The 16,009-nt window shown below is 39.3% G+C and overlaps 3 protein-coding genes and 1 long non-coding RNA gene across 5 annotated transcripts; 2 read left to right on the forward strand and 2 right to left on the reverse strand.

Moving 5' to 3' along the window:
• The first annotated feature begins 597 nt into the window (after positions 1 to 597).
• LOC5519840 (solute carrier family 49 member 4 homolog) lies at positions 598 to 4,764 on the forward strand. Its single transcript, XM_001639658.3, has 3 exons — positions 598 to 1,237; positions 2,836 to 3,544; positions 3,989 to 4,764. Exons 1-3 carry the CDS (start codon positions 916 to 918, stop codon positions 4,401 to 4,403), a joined length of 1,446 nt encoding a protein of 481 aa, XP_001639708.2. The 5' UTR covers positions 598 to 915; the 3' UTR covers positions 4,404 to 4,764.
• On the reverse strand, positions 1,404 to 3,396 carry LOC125568111. The gene is made up of 2 exons (XR_007312106.1): positions 3,254 to 3,396; positions 1,404 to 3,111 (listed from the first exon to the last, which is right to left on the reverse strand). It is a non-coding gene; the product is annotated as an uncharacterized LOC125568111 (long non-coding RNA).
• Positions 4,765 to 4,917: 153 nt separating the features above from the next.
• Positions 4,918 to 7,107, forward strand: LOC5519925. 2 transcript variants are annotated; one of them, XM_032364758.2, is made up of 3 exons: positions 4,918 to 5,050; positions 5,482 to 5,735; positions 6,501 to 7,107. In XM_032364758.2, exons 2-3 carry the CDS (start codon positions 5,555 to 5,557, stop codon positions 7,073 to 7,075), a joined length of 756 nt encoding a protein of 251 aa, XP_032220649.2. In that variant the 5' UTR covers positions 4,918 to 5,050; positions 5,482 to 5,554; the 3' UTR covers positions 7,076 to 7,107. The 2 variants fall into 2 exon arrangements, with proteins under 2 accessions (XP_032220649.2, XP_001639709.2); XM_001639659.3 differs by having other exon boundaries at positions 5,541 to 5,735.
• Positions 7,108 to 7,707: 600 nt separating this feature from the next.
• LOC5519926 (solute carrier family 49 member 4 homolog) lies at positions 7,708 to 14,742 on the reverse strand. Its single transcript, XM_001639748.3, has 3 exons — positions 14,105 to 14,742; positions 9,652 to 10,345; positions 7,708 to 9,046 (listed from the first exon to the last, which is right to left on the reverse strand). Exons 1-3 carry the CDS (start codon positions 14,415 to 14,417, stop codon positions 8,521 to 8,523), a joined length of 1,533 nt encoding a protein of 510 aa, XP_001639798.3. The 5' UTR covers positions 14,418 to 14,742; the 3' UTR covers positions 7,708 to 8,520.
• Between the last annotated feature and the right edge of the window lie 1,267 nt (positions 14,743 to 16,009).

Consider the following 16,009-nt stretch of genomic DNA (forward strand, 5'->3'; position numbering starts at 1 on the left):
GACCAAATTTCCTATCAGTCCTATGTCCTAACCCCTTGGTGTAAATTACAGTGAGCCCACCGTGTAGCGTTTGCTCTATCTGTAATCTCTCACCTACGAAGCCAAACCCAAACTCCCAATCCCAATATGTTATATTCTTATTGCTATGCACGCGCGGCATTAGCTATTGCAATCCTCGGTTGTTGAAAGCATGGCCTAGTTCATCCGAGCAGATTTCAATTGCGGATTCATTGTTTGCTGCAGTGTTGGATAATGTAATGCCGTTTGTGGGGTAAGCCTTTTTCTATTTATCTATATATCGAGAACATGAGACACCGTAACACCTAATTTGAGTCTGTCGCTACATCAATCGAGCCTAGAGATATTTCCTTTTCCCTTGGCTTTGTCAATTTTTTTCCAAATTATGTGCGTTTAGAGATGCCTATTCACTAACTTCTCAAAGTACTTGCCTTGTTCCCTTAGAATTGCGATATTCTAAGAAATACTTTTCTAAACGTTTAACACAGTCACGGAAAATCGGCTCCTTTGAAGTAAGAAATAATACCTTCCCCTTCCCCTCCCCCACCAATATCCGATTATGAAGATACGCTGGAGGCCTGGGGCAAACTTAGTGAATAGAAGACGAGCGGACTAAACATCGAGCTAATGGACAAAAAGATTAGTTCTTTTCAAGACCAGCTGGAGTACCTGCTATTTTACGCTAACATAACAAAGTAGTCACCCAAGCGAAGCATTGAATATTGGCGATAACGCTTCCTTGGAAGTTTTTGCGTAGTTTTAAGAGGAAAACAAGAGCTTTTGATGATTTCCCGTCGCGTTTGAAAGCGATACCGTGATCTGATCAAGACGGCCTACTACAAAGTAGCAATTGACGAAGAAATTGGACTTCCTTCCAATCGAATTTCGCTATCTAGGATGGCCACCGAGGATTCTAAAGAAACATCAGCCCTACTCGATCCTACGGCATCCATATCCTCACTAGGGCCATTAGAAGACGAGGATTCAATCCCAAATAAACCTGAGATCAAAACGTATCCGCAAAGATGGTACATGCTGATCGTATTCACCCTCCTAAACGCCACAACAAACCTTCTTTGGAATACATGGCCGCCGATTCAAGAGACATGCCAGCTTGTGTTCGGCTGGACCAAGACTAATGTCTTAATAATCGGGGCTTTGCAAGCCGGGGGGTCGATTCTCAGCGTCATCCCGTCCTCTTGGTTTATTGATACTAAAGGTAACTTGCTCTTTTTCACACCTTTTGTGTGACAAAATCATTGAAGGATTCAAATTGAATTAATATGTATCCTGGGGTCTTCACGAATGATTGTTAAAATTGTACATTGTACATGAACTGTTCAGGTTTATTTTTTTAAAGGTCACTGTGGGACTTATATGTTTTGTTTTTATCGCACGATATACTCAAGCTGCTGACTCATCTTAGTTTATTCAATCATTACAAATGACATATGACTATTACCCTTATATAGAAGGTGATGACAGTCTCTATCATTATACTCTTTTTTCGTTGTTTATAAAAATCTACTTTTTACACTTAGGGCTTAAAAAGGCAAATAATATAACAACCAGCCAGGAATCGTCTTGGTTTTTATCATCAAATGTTTTACTTGACATTTACAAATAAAAAAAATGCTTAGACATAATACATTTAGCTTATCTTGAAACAGTTGGCCACCTATAAGGTTGGCTGTTTAATAGATCTTAATTTTGTATGTCATAAACAACAGTCACAGAACTGGACTGCATCTTTCATGCAACTCAACTGCTTCTTGTTGTATACTTTTTTGTTTATGACATGCTGACATGTTTTTGTCATTGATTGAGCTTATTTTTGTCTTCAAACATTCACAGCAGCAGATTGTGATGTTAATGCACACTTTAACACTTTCATTACTATAACGTCCCCATACGCCCTTAAAATATAGGCCCAAATCCAAAACGTCAGAAAGCTAAAGCGAGCTAAACATCACCAGACCGGGATACCCATGGATTCCTCTTAGACATATACGACCTTCAAAAGCGCATCCAAGCAATTTAATAAAATTGACTCTATTGTTGAACTCGTAAACAAATGCTTAAACATTTCAGAAACATTTCTTACCAAAAAAAAAATAAAAAATTCTGAACTACAAATAGAGACAAGCAAACACAGATCAAGCCACAAATAGATACCTTTATGGTGCTCTGTCAGGTCCCATTTTACAGCCATCAGCCACAATAATCAATGCTAAAACCTCAATTAGAAGTGAGTCGCCATGTTAAGGCTGTATTGCATGCCTGCACTGCATCATGGGAGCCTTGGAAACACCTTGACAGAGAGGCAGGCAAACTCCTCCCCCACAATCATAACATTTTTTTATGTCTCTTTGCCCCAAAGACAAACAAAACATTTCCAGGTCCAAGGAACCCAAAATAAGTCTGAAAATAATTTTTGAATAAGGTTGGGTAGCAAATATGGCCCACATTGGAGAGTATGTGGCCATTCACTAGAAAATTCCTTTCTCACTCGGTGAAACTCAAACAAGGAATTATCCCATTGAATCAACCTCAGATGGCAAACATCCATAAGTACCCAGAAGTAAAAGGGATAAAACACACTAGATAATGATTCTGTATCTGATCCAGCCCATGCCATGTCTCACACGTATTCACTGCCTATCCTTGTATTTTGTACAGAGCAACCCCTTAGATATCCTGTATTAAGTGTGCTTTTAATTAAGTGCTACCCTTAAAATAAAATTTTCACTTGTTTTGAGGTTGTTTAAGTCTTGTTTTTGTTTTCTATAAAGCCACATAGATTTATCTTATTTTCAGGTCTGCGTGTAGCAGTTGTAACGTCCTTATCAGTGCAGCTAGTAGGTGTGGTACTAGAGATCCTCCCTGTTCATCCGTACTGGGCACGAACAACTCTCATCACATTTGGAGAGTTTCTTATCGCCATTGCAGCTCCAGTGGTCCAGAATGTTGGTGTACTGGTCCTGTCAGCCTCATGGTTTCCACCAGAAGAGCGTATGACTGCTACAGCTTTCGCCACTCTGGTCTCATACTTGGGCTCTGCTTCTAGCTACGTTATGGGGCCATACATGGTGCCTGATGTAGAAACAGGGAACATTACCTACACTACTGGCCACAAAATAGATATTGACAAGCTGAGGAACCTGACTTCACCAGCACAGCTCAAATTAATGGAGTCCAAAATCAATGAGTATATCCTGGTCGAGTGTGTGCTTACAGGAGTACTGTTCTTCCTTGTCTGGATTTACTTTCCAGAAAAGCCACCAACTCCGCCAAGCATATCATCATCCAAGCCAAGACTTGACTTCATCCCTGGCGCTAAGACCTTGATGACCAATAAACATTTCTTACTGTTACTTGCTATCTTTAGCATCAGTAATGGAGTGAACTGGGGATGGTCCAGTGTGCAAGATCTGATATTCTCTCATGTCGGGATCAGTCAGAAAGCTGCAGGCTGGCTTGGTTTCTTTGGCAACATAGCCTCTACTATTGCTATAGCTTTTTCCTGGTAACTATGTTTAAAAAATACATGTTCGTGGACAAATCTAGTGATGGCCTTGCCTGAAGAGGGCCCAGCCTCCCACCCCCTGTTAAAGAGATTTTAATGAAATCCACGAAAGAACAACAAATCATGCCCCCTTAAAATCTTTCTTTGCCCCCATCCCCCTATCCATTGTTCAAACTCTTGGATCTGGCCTTGATGTTAAGTTTTCAGAGAGAGGTTATTTAGACATTATTAACATGCAATACCTTTTTTTTTTCTGATGCTCCACACATCTGAAGTAAAAGTGAAAGCATATGTGTTTAAAGGAGCTCATGATCTGGTGATGTTTTTGGATCCATAATTTTCTGTTAATTTTGGAACTTTTTTTTGTGCTATCCAAAAATAAGAGTTGTGAGCTTTAATCTTCTTTTTATAATAGTATCATAACTTCTTAAATTTCTTCTGTAGGTATGCTGACCGAATCAAGAGGTTTACCAAGCGCATTCTGATGGGTCTCTTTGTGATGACCGTGTGTTGCCAGACAGTACTCACCCTTGCTTGTGAACAGGTCTTCCCTCTCACCACAACAATATTCTACATCTCAGGTATCTCTGCCATGGTGTTCTATTGTGGTACGGTGCCATTGGTGATGGAGATGGCGGCCGAGTGCACTTATCCAGTTGCCGAGGGCATTACATCTGGTGTCCTTATCCTGTCTGTCTACACATTCAACTTGTTCTTCTTCATTGGCTTCATGTTCCCTCAGGCCAGCCCTCTTTGGATGAACTGGCTTCTTGTTAGCTCTTCAGCGATCTGCATTCCACTCATCGCTTGCTTTAAAGGAAAATACAACCGCTTGGATGTTGACACAAAGGAAAATTAATTTATAATTGGTGTAATGCAAAAATGCATTCGCTTATTTGACATAGGCGAAAACAAGAACTAACAAATAATTGGTGTCATGAATAAGATAGGCACAAGCTGCAAATGAATGTAATGCACTTGCAGAATACAAATTTCAGTACCCACTTGTTTCAAGTTTGGTCACTGACGCCAGTGATCAAAGAAGAACACACCTATTATCAGTGCAGCCATTTATGACTTTCCAGTGAGGCTCATGTAGTGAATGAACACATTTATACAGTTTTTCAAACCTTATTGAAATAGGGAAGGGAGCAAGGACATGAAAAATGAACATAGACAAATGACATGTAATACTTCAAATAAAGAAGATAATACATAGATTTCTATCGGTCGATACTTGAATATAGGGATATCTTTAAAAAAAAATAACTGGCTGGGTGTATGTATTTATAGATTCAGCTGTTTTTTTGTTTCCTTCCTTGACAATACAGCATGAATATTTAATGTCTTTAATTTCGTTCCCAAGACATCGTGTACGAAAACTGTATAGAAACCGTGACAACCATATTTCGTAGAAAGAAACCTAGTCATGGGTCGTGATAATTATAATGGTGGCTAAATTGAACATACTACACACTCTAGAAAGCGCCTACAGTTAACGCAAAGGTTTGTCCCAAATTTTTAATGTTTTGAGTGTACTCGATATTCTGTTTATTTTTATCTTGTGTCCTGATATGACTAGAAAGATATCTGACTCGGGAAATTTCCCCACGAAGAAAAGAAAACAATTAAGACAGACAGCATATTACTGCATAGCTTTTAGTATTTGTAATTTGTGAAGCGCGCGTCATATTTTACTGACAAGAATTCTCTAAAGTGGATCTACTTTGTTTTGTTATCTGACGGTACCTAAACGATAAGTAAGTTGTTTTGCATAAATAGTACGTTAATCTTTCCTGTAGCAACCAGCGAAACGACAATCTCAGCAAATCCCATTGGACCTTGCTTGCAACATAAGTGTAAAAGTCGAGAAACAACATACCGTAGTACAAAAAAAAAAATAATCGGGAAATCATATTTCTCTTGTCTCAAATCAGTGACGCAAGGCCAACTACTAAACGCCAATCTAAAATAATTGACGTGAATATCATGCTAGGCTTTTAGTGAAGGATGTCGGGATCAAGCAAAGAATCAAGGATTCAAGAAATCACACTGGACTTGACAGGGGCTACGCAAAACACCATGTCTAGTGGAGCGGATGCACGGAAATCAAGCTCTGATTCTCCAGAGAAAAAAGGCGATCGAACGTACAGGACCGGGAGAATAAGCAGTGGCAAAACCCTAAATAAAGGTAAATGAAATAATAGATAATAATATATTAAGATATAATAGATATAAAATAAGGATGAAACCGTTTTTCATTTTGATTGAAAGACGATAATGTAAGCCCTGGTCCCCTGATTCGCTTATTTTATTTGTGTACAACTCATCACACCAGTTCAATCATAAGTCATAAAGGCATGGACAGCTGTAACTGACCCGTATAACAGGTTGGAGGACCTATCAACCACAAAGAAGGAAGAATAGAGCGATATTACTTTTGTACAAAGAATCCCCCCACGAAACAATTTTTTCTGGACAAGGTATCCGCAGCATTTTTTCGCTTTCGCCGTCTAAAAGCATGTTATTTGCAAAGTTCTCGTTCAAGCATAATCCTTGTTAGCTTGCTAATTAGAAGTGCGCGCGTTTTTTTGAACGCATTTCTTTTAGTACAGGGCCTTACTGTGATTTTGAGTAGTATGCGAACTCACCCTCATAAAATCCAAGCGAAAAATTACTTTTTGGCTCTTGTCAGTCAAAGCCTTGAACTGCATTCATTGGCTTTTCACTGATGGCTTTCCAATCAATCCATCTCACGAGGGCACAAAATTTCTCCTGTTATACTAGATTGACGAAAATCAATTTTTGGGGATCGTTGGCGATGAGAGTTATCAGAATACACAAATTTGCATTTGAACTCGGACGTTTCGCGTAGGGTAGTGTGGCGCATTTAACAAAGGTCGTTCGTCAACTTTTGAATGCTGTTCCTAAAAAAGTTGAATTCTCCTTTCTGCAGGTGATGAAAACGGGGAAACTAAGTCGTGCACTCCATTGCACAAGAACGCTCGGTCGTATACCAACGTCACATTCCCTCGTGGATTCTCACCTGAGCAGTGCCATTTGCTCGCATCTAGACAGCGAGCTGCGAACTACCTCTACTACAATTTCACAGAATACGGCGATAGCATAACTACCAGACTATGGGAGCCTGGCAAATCACAAACTCATTGTAGCAACGCCTCGAGTAAGAAGAAACGGGTTCAACGGTCAACAAGCAGAATGAGGAATAGAGCTAGTAAGATCAGCTCAGCGACTTGGAAATCGAAAGAGGAAATTGAGGAACATTTGTCTCCTAGCAGCAAAACTATATCCCCATGGTTACAACAAAGGCGAAAACCCCCGGATGATAAGAAACCTGTTTTGATGGAATGTATAGCTACCAAGCGGGGGAGGCTCGAGTTAAGGTCTCGGTTCCCCCCACACCCACCTGTCTACCTGTTCAACAAGTACATTTCTAGCTCGCCTATTAAAGCGTGGGAACACGGTACTAAAGCTCCAGTTCTCGGCCGAGAGTCAAACCAATCTCTGTAGATCATTGCAATAAAGCCAGCATCATCAATGAAGCATGTTGGAATTTTTTTGTGGGAAGGGACAACAACGGATCAAGCATCTCGCTGACACGGGGGTTCGACCGAAATGTTTATTTTTTCGGGGGGGGGGGGGGGGTGGGGCTACTCACAATGACAAAAGACAGAAACACGTAAGTGGGCAGTTTTATCGATAAAATGTGCGCCACAAGGAGACACTTGATGGTACCCTATACTGTGGTTAGCTATAGGTACAGTAGTCATCTTCTGCTACCCTAATGTTTGGTTAGCTAGAGGTAGGCATCTTCTGCATGAATCATTTTTTTTGGCAGTCATGAACGGGGGGGGGGGGGGGGGGTACTAAACCCCCCAGCCTTTAAATAAACTCTCTACTGAGAAGTGATCAGTTGTGCTGTTTTTCTTTTCGTATTTGATGTTCTATATAAGATGGCTGGGTACTGGTGGGTATTTACATTTTCTATTTTCAACGTTCTGTTCAACGGCGTCAGAAATAAAGACGCACTTTTCTCTTGCATTTATTTAAATAACATTTTCTTGAATAAAAATAACAAATTTAACATATAAAATAAAAATCTAAAACATCATATATTAAGATTAAAAAATACACACAACTGATTCCCAAAACAATTTTCTTTTAAAATCTTAAATTTCTCTTAAATTGCTTATTCTTGTGGCACAAGACATGGGCGTGCACTCCGATCTTCATATGTTCAAGTGTGAATGGTCCGACATAAACCCGTCATAACGACATACACATAACGACATACCATGATATTATATCGGGCTAAACGGAGTTATGTCAACACCATGTAAGAGTTACTAGAAAGTATTACTCCTTGGTCACATCATTGGCGATTCAAGGATGTTTAAAAAGATAGTTTATTCCATGAACCATAGGAAAAAAACAAGGGAACAAGGGTGGTTTGGGCTACTAAGAACATTCTTACAGCTCATTTCCTTCTAAAGAATGTCACCCATAATACCTTGTGACCAACAGGCAAGCAGTACATGTGCCGATCTCCTGCACGTTGACACTGCATTGACTGTACCAAATGTTACTAGCTACAATTGGGTTTGATGTCATATGAAATGAAACATTTCTTTGCTGTTTCTAAAATTATTCAAATAAAAATTCTTATTCCCACATTAACTCAAAAATCTATATTCATTGGGCCCCAGATAATGGGGGTCCTGTGTTGAGCAAAAGAAAGGTTTCAGCTGGCCATAGTCTGTTTACAGCATCTTTCCACTTATTAAAAACCTTTTTTCTTAATTTAAAATAAAGCTTGAAGCTAAAAGGGAAACTGATATAATCACATCACAAACTCTGACCTGTCAAAGCTTTTTTTTGTGCTCAAATTCCACAGGATTAGAAAATAGCCTATTATTGGTATCACTTCATATTATATGAAAATTTCATGATCAGTACTACGCACTGACTGGTGAGTCTATTCTGTGATTTTCAGGGAGCTTTCTATCTTCTACTATAATACCATTATCTAAAGTTCCATATGTTATTGGACCATGTGTGGGCACATAAGGAACCTTTTTATCAACTGCAGATCTGTAGTACTTAGCTTTCCAGACAACTAACAGGGGTATAGATGTACCACATGAGATAAGGGCGGCCCAATTTATCCACCGTGTGCCAAAACGAGGAACCATAGGGAAAATATAAAAGATAACTTGTAGAAAATTATTAGAAAATGTAAGACATCCTGATGTTATTCCTTCTGCTATTGGGTATGTTGATTCTACACCAAGCTCAAAGAACAAGGGAATTGAACCATTGACAAAAAAGCCACCTAGAATACTTGTTATGTAGAGGAAAATGGTTGATCTTGAATGCAAGATCTTGGCACAGACAAGGGTGAATATGAGAAGGGAGGCCGTGGCTCCCATCATTAGCGTAATGATGATTGTCTTCATGTATCTTGTGAAATGATCTGCAAAGCTGTGAAATATAAAATATCACTTAGATATTTTGAGCTTTTAATGAAATGTTTATACAACATTAAAAAAAAAAACAATGATATGGGCATAGCTCTAAAGCTTTATTATGGGGTGAGATGCTCAGATTTTAATCGTTATTAATTCATTGTTGTGTGACCTTGGTAACTCCAAAATCCTTATCTTATTTGGGGATAGTTGTAGTCAGTCAACCAAAAAAAAAACAATTGCTGGCTTTCATGTTTTTGCTGTTGCATCATAAACTATTTGACTGCACACAGCAACGTAAATTAATTTGGTCACTGTGGTTTGATGGACTCCATGCTATTTTCAGACTAGAAATGGACTTGAATTCTCAGCAGTCATGCAACAACAAATTTGGCTATAAGCATATTAGATCATACATACTATGTGTATGTTTTGCACTCTATATGTAATAAAATTATCAATATTTTTATCATTCATCAAATTTTTGAGGGAGTACAGATACAGGTTTTTCTGCCCATAGTCCTACTTTCTGGGTACTCCCCTGGCTAGACCTAAAACAAGACAGTGCAATTCATTTTAATACACAACAGCTGAATTAGTTCTGCTCAAATGTATACTTACATTGACAACGAAATCCCAGACAAAGATCCAGCGACCACAGCACCAAAGCCTAGCCAGCCTGCAGTCTTCTGGTCAATGCCAAACTTGGAAAGATTCAGGTCAAGAACTGAACACCACCCGCCATATACTCCTGTTGATAGTCCATAGATGAACACTAGCAACCAGAACTGCTTCTTTCTGAGCAGTGCCTTGGCACCCACCATGAAGTCAAGCCTGCCGATAGCTGCTGTGATACTAGGGGGTGACTTCGGCTTCTTGGGAAAGTAAATGAGGACACAGAGAAACACGAATGTTGTTACTCCAAACTCTAAATACATAAGCCTCATGATTTCATCTTTATAATCTTGAATTGTGGTGGCATTCAGAGTTTCTCTCAGTTGATCATAATCTACATTCTGTGTGCTATTTGCTCCAGATGGGTCGGATACAAGTAAAGGTCCAATCACAAAAGAGAGTGCAGTTCCACTGTAGCAAGCTAATGAGGAGATGGCTGTTGCCGTTGTGCGCTGGGATGGAGGGAACCATGCTGCTGATACTAATGGGGCTGCTGCCATAGCAACAGGGCCTCCTAACCCTGTTACAAACTGCCCAATGTGGATTAGCAGAGATTGAGAGGAAGCGTCAAGGGGGATGCACCGTAATCCTGAGCCAATGAATTCAAAGAATGCTGCAAGCACCACTGAAGTTCTTAAACCTTAACAAAAAGAAAATAAAGAACAGTCGGTTCATATCAATTCAAATAAACTCTAATGCCTGGTGCACACTAGTAACATAGTGACATAACGACTTGGTCGTGCACACTCTTGTCTTTGTGTGAATGGTTTGACATCTTGATATAAACCTGACATAACAACATAAGTTTTTTCTTTTATGTCGTTATGTGTCATTATGTCCATGTCATTGTGTCAGGCTAAACAGAGAGCGCCTACCCATGTCGTTACGTTGTTTTGTCCCTAGTGTGCACCAGGTATAACTAAAACAGGGATTCCAAACTCCTGGTTAGCAAATCAGATGGAATAACAGTGTATGAAAGAATATTGAAGACTTCAGCTAAATGAAAAATAAAGCTAATAAATAAAGCTAGTAGCTAATAAATCTTAAATTCTTATAGTTGCTATTTTAAGTTTACAGTGTGCATCATAAGCATGGTGAATTTTGACCGGGGAAAGGGAAACGATAAAACAGGGAATACTAAAACAGGGTAAAATGGAGAATATTAAAACGGGGAATTACTAAAACAGGGAATACTAAATCAGGGAATCTCTAAAAGGGGGAATACTAAGACAGGGAATCTCTAAAACGGGGAATACTAGAACGGGGAATCTCTAGGGGCAAGCTGTATCGATCGATCACAACAGTTTGAAATACACCTCAGATTTGTCCATCTCTTTTTTCCCCTTTAGTCCACTGCCCCTACCCTAGGCTCTCATCAGTTTTTACCTCCCTAACCACATCTGACTAGCCGTCGATCTTGCTCCTGGACGATAAGTCACAGCTAGATTTAGTGTGGTGGCACATTTATTTCTAATAGCTCTTAAGAAATCTTTCACATTCTTGTTTTGTTTATATATCTATATTTAAATTATTATCCCGCCAAATACCTGATGTACAACTTGTTCGCTGCTTTGTCTTCCTACTGTTCCTGCTACCTCTCTTCGCGTATAATTTTCACTTAACATGTATCACACTATGATACTTGCGCTAGCTTGGTACCATTGTTTCTTGGCCCGGCGCTTAACAGTTACAATCTTCTAGCGCGCATCCCTTCACACTCTCTACACGGCATAATACAACACTCCTATCATGTATCATTGGTTATAATGTATATTATAATGGTGATCATGTGGAGGTAAATTGTGGGAATTGTGGGAATTTTATACCTGCAGTATAAAAGTCGCGTGCCAGTGGGCAAAATGGCTTTAGTTGTCAGTAGACCTCTTTAATGCAACTATCTCAAAATATTTTCTATCTTAAAATAAATAAAAAGCCCATAAAAAGACTGTATTATCAAAGGATATCAGTCCCAAATAACATAAAAATGTGACTTTATGATATCTCAAAATACTAAAAATAGACGGTAAAATGAATTAGAAGTTGGTAAAAAGGCCATTTTATCTTTCTGAAAAAAATATCAATCATGTGCGCGGTTAATCAGGTAAAATACAGTACTTTCATTTGTGGTTTTCCATCAAATTTATGAAGAAGGCTTCCTATGCTACAAGATGTAAGAGGGGATTTAATAAGAATATGCCATGCTTTTGAGGAATTATTTAACTAACAACATTTGAATGAACTAGATCCACAAACAGAGCGGGTGTCAACAAAACGAAGACCTAAAACCTAAAACCTGTGACCCCAAAAGCTACTACCCCAAAAGCAACGACCCTCAAAATTTTGCCGTTATTATTTAGCCTACCTTGTTTCCCAAAAGGGCTACACAGCGTGGAAGTTTCATGTGGAATCAGTGATCCTTATGAGATAATAAGCTTATTCAATTTTTTTTTGGGGGGGGGGGGGGGGAAGGGAACTACTTGTGTTTCCAGGTGGTCGTTTCTTAAAACGCCGATAAACTCAGAAACCGGAATGTCACCCGGTAAACAGTTTCTTCCAAAATCTTAATTGCCCGCTAACTTACGGGAAATCGCTCCATGTTCTAGTTGTGTCGAGTTGTAGAAAGTTTTCATCACAGAGAAAACCATTCCACTGCCCAGTAAAAAGTGGGCCAATCAAGGCTTACATCATTTTATCAGATTTCCTTCCAACCAATCAGGTTTCATCTCTGTCAAATGATTTGACTTTTAGCTGTCACAGTGCTCCTACAAATATAAACAGCTTTGCGAAATTATTAGTTTTTCTACAAAATGAGACTTTATTTACTTGCTCTTTGCCTTTCTTTCAAAAAATGTTGATGCCACAGCAATTGTTGGGGTGCAAGTTGTCTACAGACATCGACAAAACTAGGATTTCAATAACTATTTAGCCAATCTATTCATAAACTTTGGAAATTATAATTTACTTGTCGGGAACCCGTATCGGTGCGCTATGCAAAAGCTTTGTTTTGATAAACACTCTTCCTCGCCAGGGAGTTCGAAAACTTTTCTAAATTACCGGTAATTGCCGGGTCTGTTAGGTTACCGGGAGAGTTTTTGGGATAATTTTTCGGGCAAAGGAGCATGTCTGAAAAATGTGTGCAGCTACAATTTTTAATTGGACAAATAAACGACGATTAAGAATAGTTTATTGGCGTGCACATGAGGATACTTCCTCCATGAAAAGCCCACAAAATTCGCTGGATTACCTCATTAGGATCACTGATTCCATATGAAACTTTCGCGCTGTATAGCCATTTGGGAAACAAGGTAGACTAAATAATAACTGAAATTTTTGGGGGGTCGTAGCTTTTGGGGTCACAGGTTGTAGGTATTAGGTTTTAGGTCTTTGTTTTGTAGACACCCCAAACAGAGCAACAAAATGTCAAAAGACATCTTAAATTAATAAACTCATCATCAAGTATGAATACCTTCTTTGCCTTTTTAATCTCCTTTTCCTTCCCATTCAAGCTAGGTATCAAGTGCACAGGTCTTGGAGAAGTCAATAAAGCGCCATTTGCTTTCCAGCGTGTTTTAGGAAAATCCTCGCTTTAGCTTATCAGCATCTTCACCATGGGAAGATAACCTCATATAAAATATCAGATTTTAACAGTTTCTTCCTACAGTTTCATGATTCAGTGGGCTTTGATGGATTCCATAAAAGTTTAGTGAGCTTTCAAAACGATTCATCCACGGCAAAACCCAACGAACGACTGTAAAATCCAACTCTGCAATCTCTATTCTTCACAATTTTGACACAAGAGCTGCTGTTCTTCTACTTCTTCAAAAGACGAATTCACTTTGATAAGTTTTCTGCTCAAAACAAGCAGGAAGAAAACAAAAAAGACGAGCTAGAAAGTAAGAGCAAGTCTTTGTTCAGCAAATTTTGATTTCAAATCTCCCGACTGTGCAGAAATTGTGAGCATTGTTTGATCTGAGGTGTATTTCAAACCGTTGTGATTGATCGATACAGCTTGCCCCAGAGATTCCCTGTTTAAGAGATTCTCCATTTTAGTATTCCCCGTTTTAGTAATTCTTCGGTATTAGAGATTCCTCGTTTTAGTTTTAGAGATTCCCGGTTTTAGTATTCTCTGTTTTAGAGATTCCCCGTTTAAGAGATTCCCCGTTTTAGAGATTTCCCGTTTAGTATTCCCTGTTTGATCGTTCCCCGTTCCTCGTTTTACAGATAGCCACTAACAAAGTGCTTGACCTCTTTCGTTGGATTTCAGATCATGCAATGAATCACGTCACACCTACCCTTGTCAAAACCAAGAAAATAAAAAAAAAATCGGAAACCAAAAATCACTCAATCTAAAGAATAATAAATAATGCAGTTATTGTCATAAACAAAAATTGCCATTTACCTTTCTCGTCCATTAACCAGGACATGGGCACAACAGCAACAACATAAGAAATCGGGCCCCAGTCCGCCAGTAGCGTAATTATCGTGTCATCCCAGCCAAACACGACTTTAGAAGTACCCTGAATAGGGCCCCATGAGTTCCAAATGATGTTATTCAGGGTAGCAACGATAGAAAAGATAAATAAAATGTACCATCGACGCTTGTAAACTTTGCAAGTTGACTGATGAACAGAACCAAGCGATAGATACGGTCGATCTGACGACTTCAGTAGCGAAGCTCTCTCCTCAAACGACTTTACCATAGGACTCGACATTTTCAGGAGTAAATCAAGCGTTTAGAGAAGTTCCTGCCGTTGGTGATCTAATACTTCGCAATAAAAAGATTGGAGGTTTCCGTGTATAAATATCGACAAGGCGATAAATAGTTTTCGTTTATACGACTTCCTTGGCGTTATTAACGCTGCGATCTAAAATATTTTGTACGATCCTCACTGCATTGCATTCTCACATCATTCTCCTCTATATATATAGAACGACGGAATGGCCAGGGTTTTTCTAGATATTCATTTCTATTCCAGTTCGTGTCGACCCTTTGCTTGTTGTACCGGTTTCCGACTTTGCGTACCGAAACCCATGTAATCATGTGACTAACACATGCACCGGAAGTACATACATCTTCTAGATATGTTGGGTAGCCTGTGTTTCGGTTAAAAAAAATGAGAGGGGGAGGGAGGGATAGAGCTCGTGCAAGCAAACATTAGTAAAGTCGTAGGCTAAATTCAACAAAAACAAAAACTGCGAACGAAGAATATAAGCGTAGATATTGATCCCATATAAAAGGAAATGTATATGAAGACATAAAAGCGATTTTTGAAATCCTCGACCTCTGATGATTGCCTGACACAGCAGCCGCGCGCGATAACGGCGTGATCTCGAGGCTGCCGCCAACGTCATTTGTAATTATGACGTAACAAAAGAAATTGCCATGAGAATGCCAGAAGTGAATGAAAGAGAAACGGAAAGCAACACTGAAAAAAAAAAATTAAGAAACGGTGAAGAAAAGACAGGCAATCACCAAAACCATTGTGAAAACCAAGTTAAACCTTGCAAAACCAAAACAAAACAAAAAATTCAAATTCAAAGAAAACGGCAATCGACCGACAACGACAAGCTGTGATTGATAACCATATCAACAAACGAGAAAAGTATTGAAACATTTAAGCTTCTTTCCAAAAAATTGCATTCATTCAATGGCATGCCATTCAATAATGTGCATTAAGACAAGCATTTAATGGAGTGTCATCATCTACTATGTGCATTACGGAATGCATTCAATGGCGTGTCGTCATATACTATGTGCATTACGGGATGCATTTAATGGCGTGTCATCATCTGATATGTGCATTACGGGATGCATTCAATGGCGTGTCGTCATCTGATATGTGCATTACGGAATGCATTCAATGGCGTGTTACCATCTTCTATGTCCATTAAGGGATGCATTCAATGGCGTGTCATCATCTACTATGTGCGATACGGGATGCATTCAATGGCGTGTCGTCATATACTATGTGCATTACGGGATGCATTTAATGGCGTGCCATCATCTACTATCTGCATTACGGAATGCATTCAATGGCGTGTCATCATCTACTATGTGCATTACGGGATGCATTCAACGACGTGTCATCATCTACTATGTGCATTACGGAATGCATTCAATGGCGTGTCATCATCTACTATGTGCGATACGGGATGCATTTTATGGCGTGTCATCATCTACTATGTGCATTACGGGGTGCATTCAATGGCGTGTCATCATCTACTATGTGCATTACGGGGTGCATTCAATGGCGTGTCATCATCTACTGTGTGCATTACGGGATGCATTTAATGGCGTGTCATC

Source organism: Nematostella vectensis, chromosome 6 (genome assembly GCF_932526225.1).
Source record: "Nematostella vectensis chromosome 6, jaNemVect1.1, whole genome shotgun sequence".
Lineage (NCBI taxonomy): Eukaryota > Metazoa > Cnidaria > Anthozoa > Actiniaria > Edwardsiidae > Nematostella > Nematostella vectensis.

What these genes read in the sequence shown, in the direction of transcription:
- LOC5519926 (XM_001639748.3), bottom strand. Translation starts at nt 14,417, where the DNA reads ATGTCGAGTCCTATGGTAAAGTCGTTTGAGGAGAGAGCTTCGCTACTG. An exon ending in CTGGTTAATGGACGAGAAAG is followed by an intron (nt 10,346 to 14,104) that starts GTAAATGGCAAT and finishes CTTTTTGTTAAG; the next exon opens with GTTTAAGAACTTCAGTGGTG. An exon ending in TCTGGGATTTCGTTGTCAAT is followed by an intron (nt 9,047 to 9,651) that starts GTAAGTATACAT and finishes TATATTTCACAG; the next exon opens with CTTTGCAGATCATTTCACAA.
- LOC5519840 (XM_001639658.3), top strand. Translation starts at nt 916, where the DNA reads ATGGCCACCGAGGATTCTAAAGAAACATCAGCCCTACTCGATCCTACG. An exon ending in TTGGTTTATTGATACTAAAG is followed by an intron (nt 1,238 to 2,835) that starts GTAACTTGCTCT and finishes TCTTATTTTCAG; the next exon opens with GTCTGCGTGTAGCAGTTGTA. An exon ending in ATTGCTATAGCTTTTTCCTG is followed by an intron (nt 3,545 to 3,988) that starts GTAACTATGTTT and finishes TTTCTTCTGTAG; the next exon opens with GTATGCTGACCGAATCAAGA.
- LOC5519925 (XM_032364758.2), top strand. Translation starts at nt 5,555, where the DNA reads ATGTCGGGATCAAGCAAAGAATCAAGGATTCAAGAAATCACACTGGAC. An exon ending in TGGCAAAACCCTAAATAAAG is followed by an intron (nt 5,736 to 6,500) that starts GTAAATGAAATA and finishes TCCTTTCTGCAG; the next exon opens with GTGATGAAAACGGGGAAACT.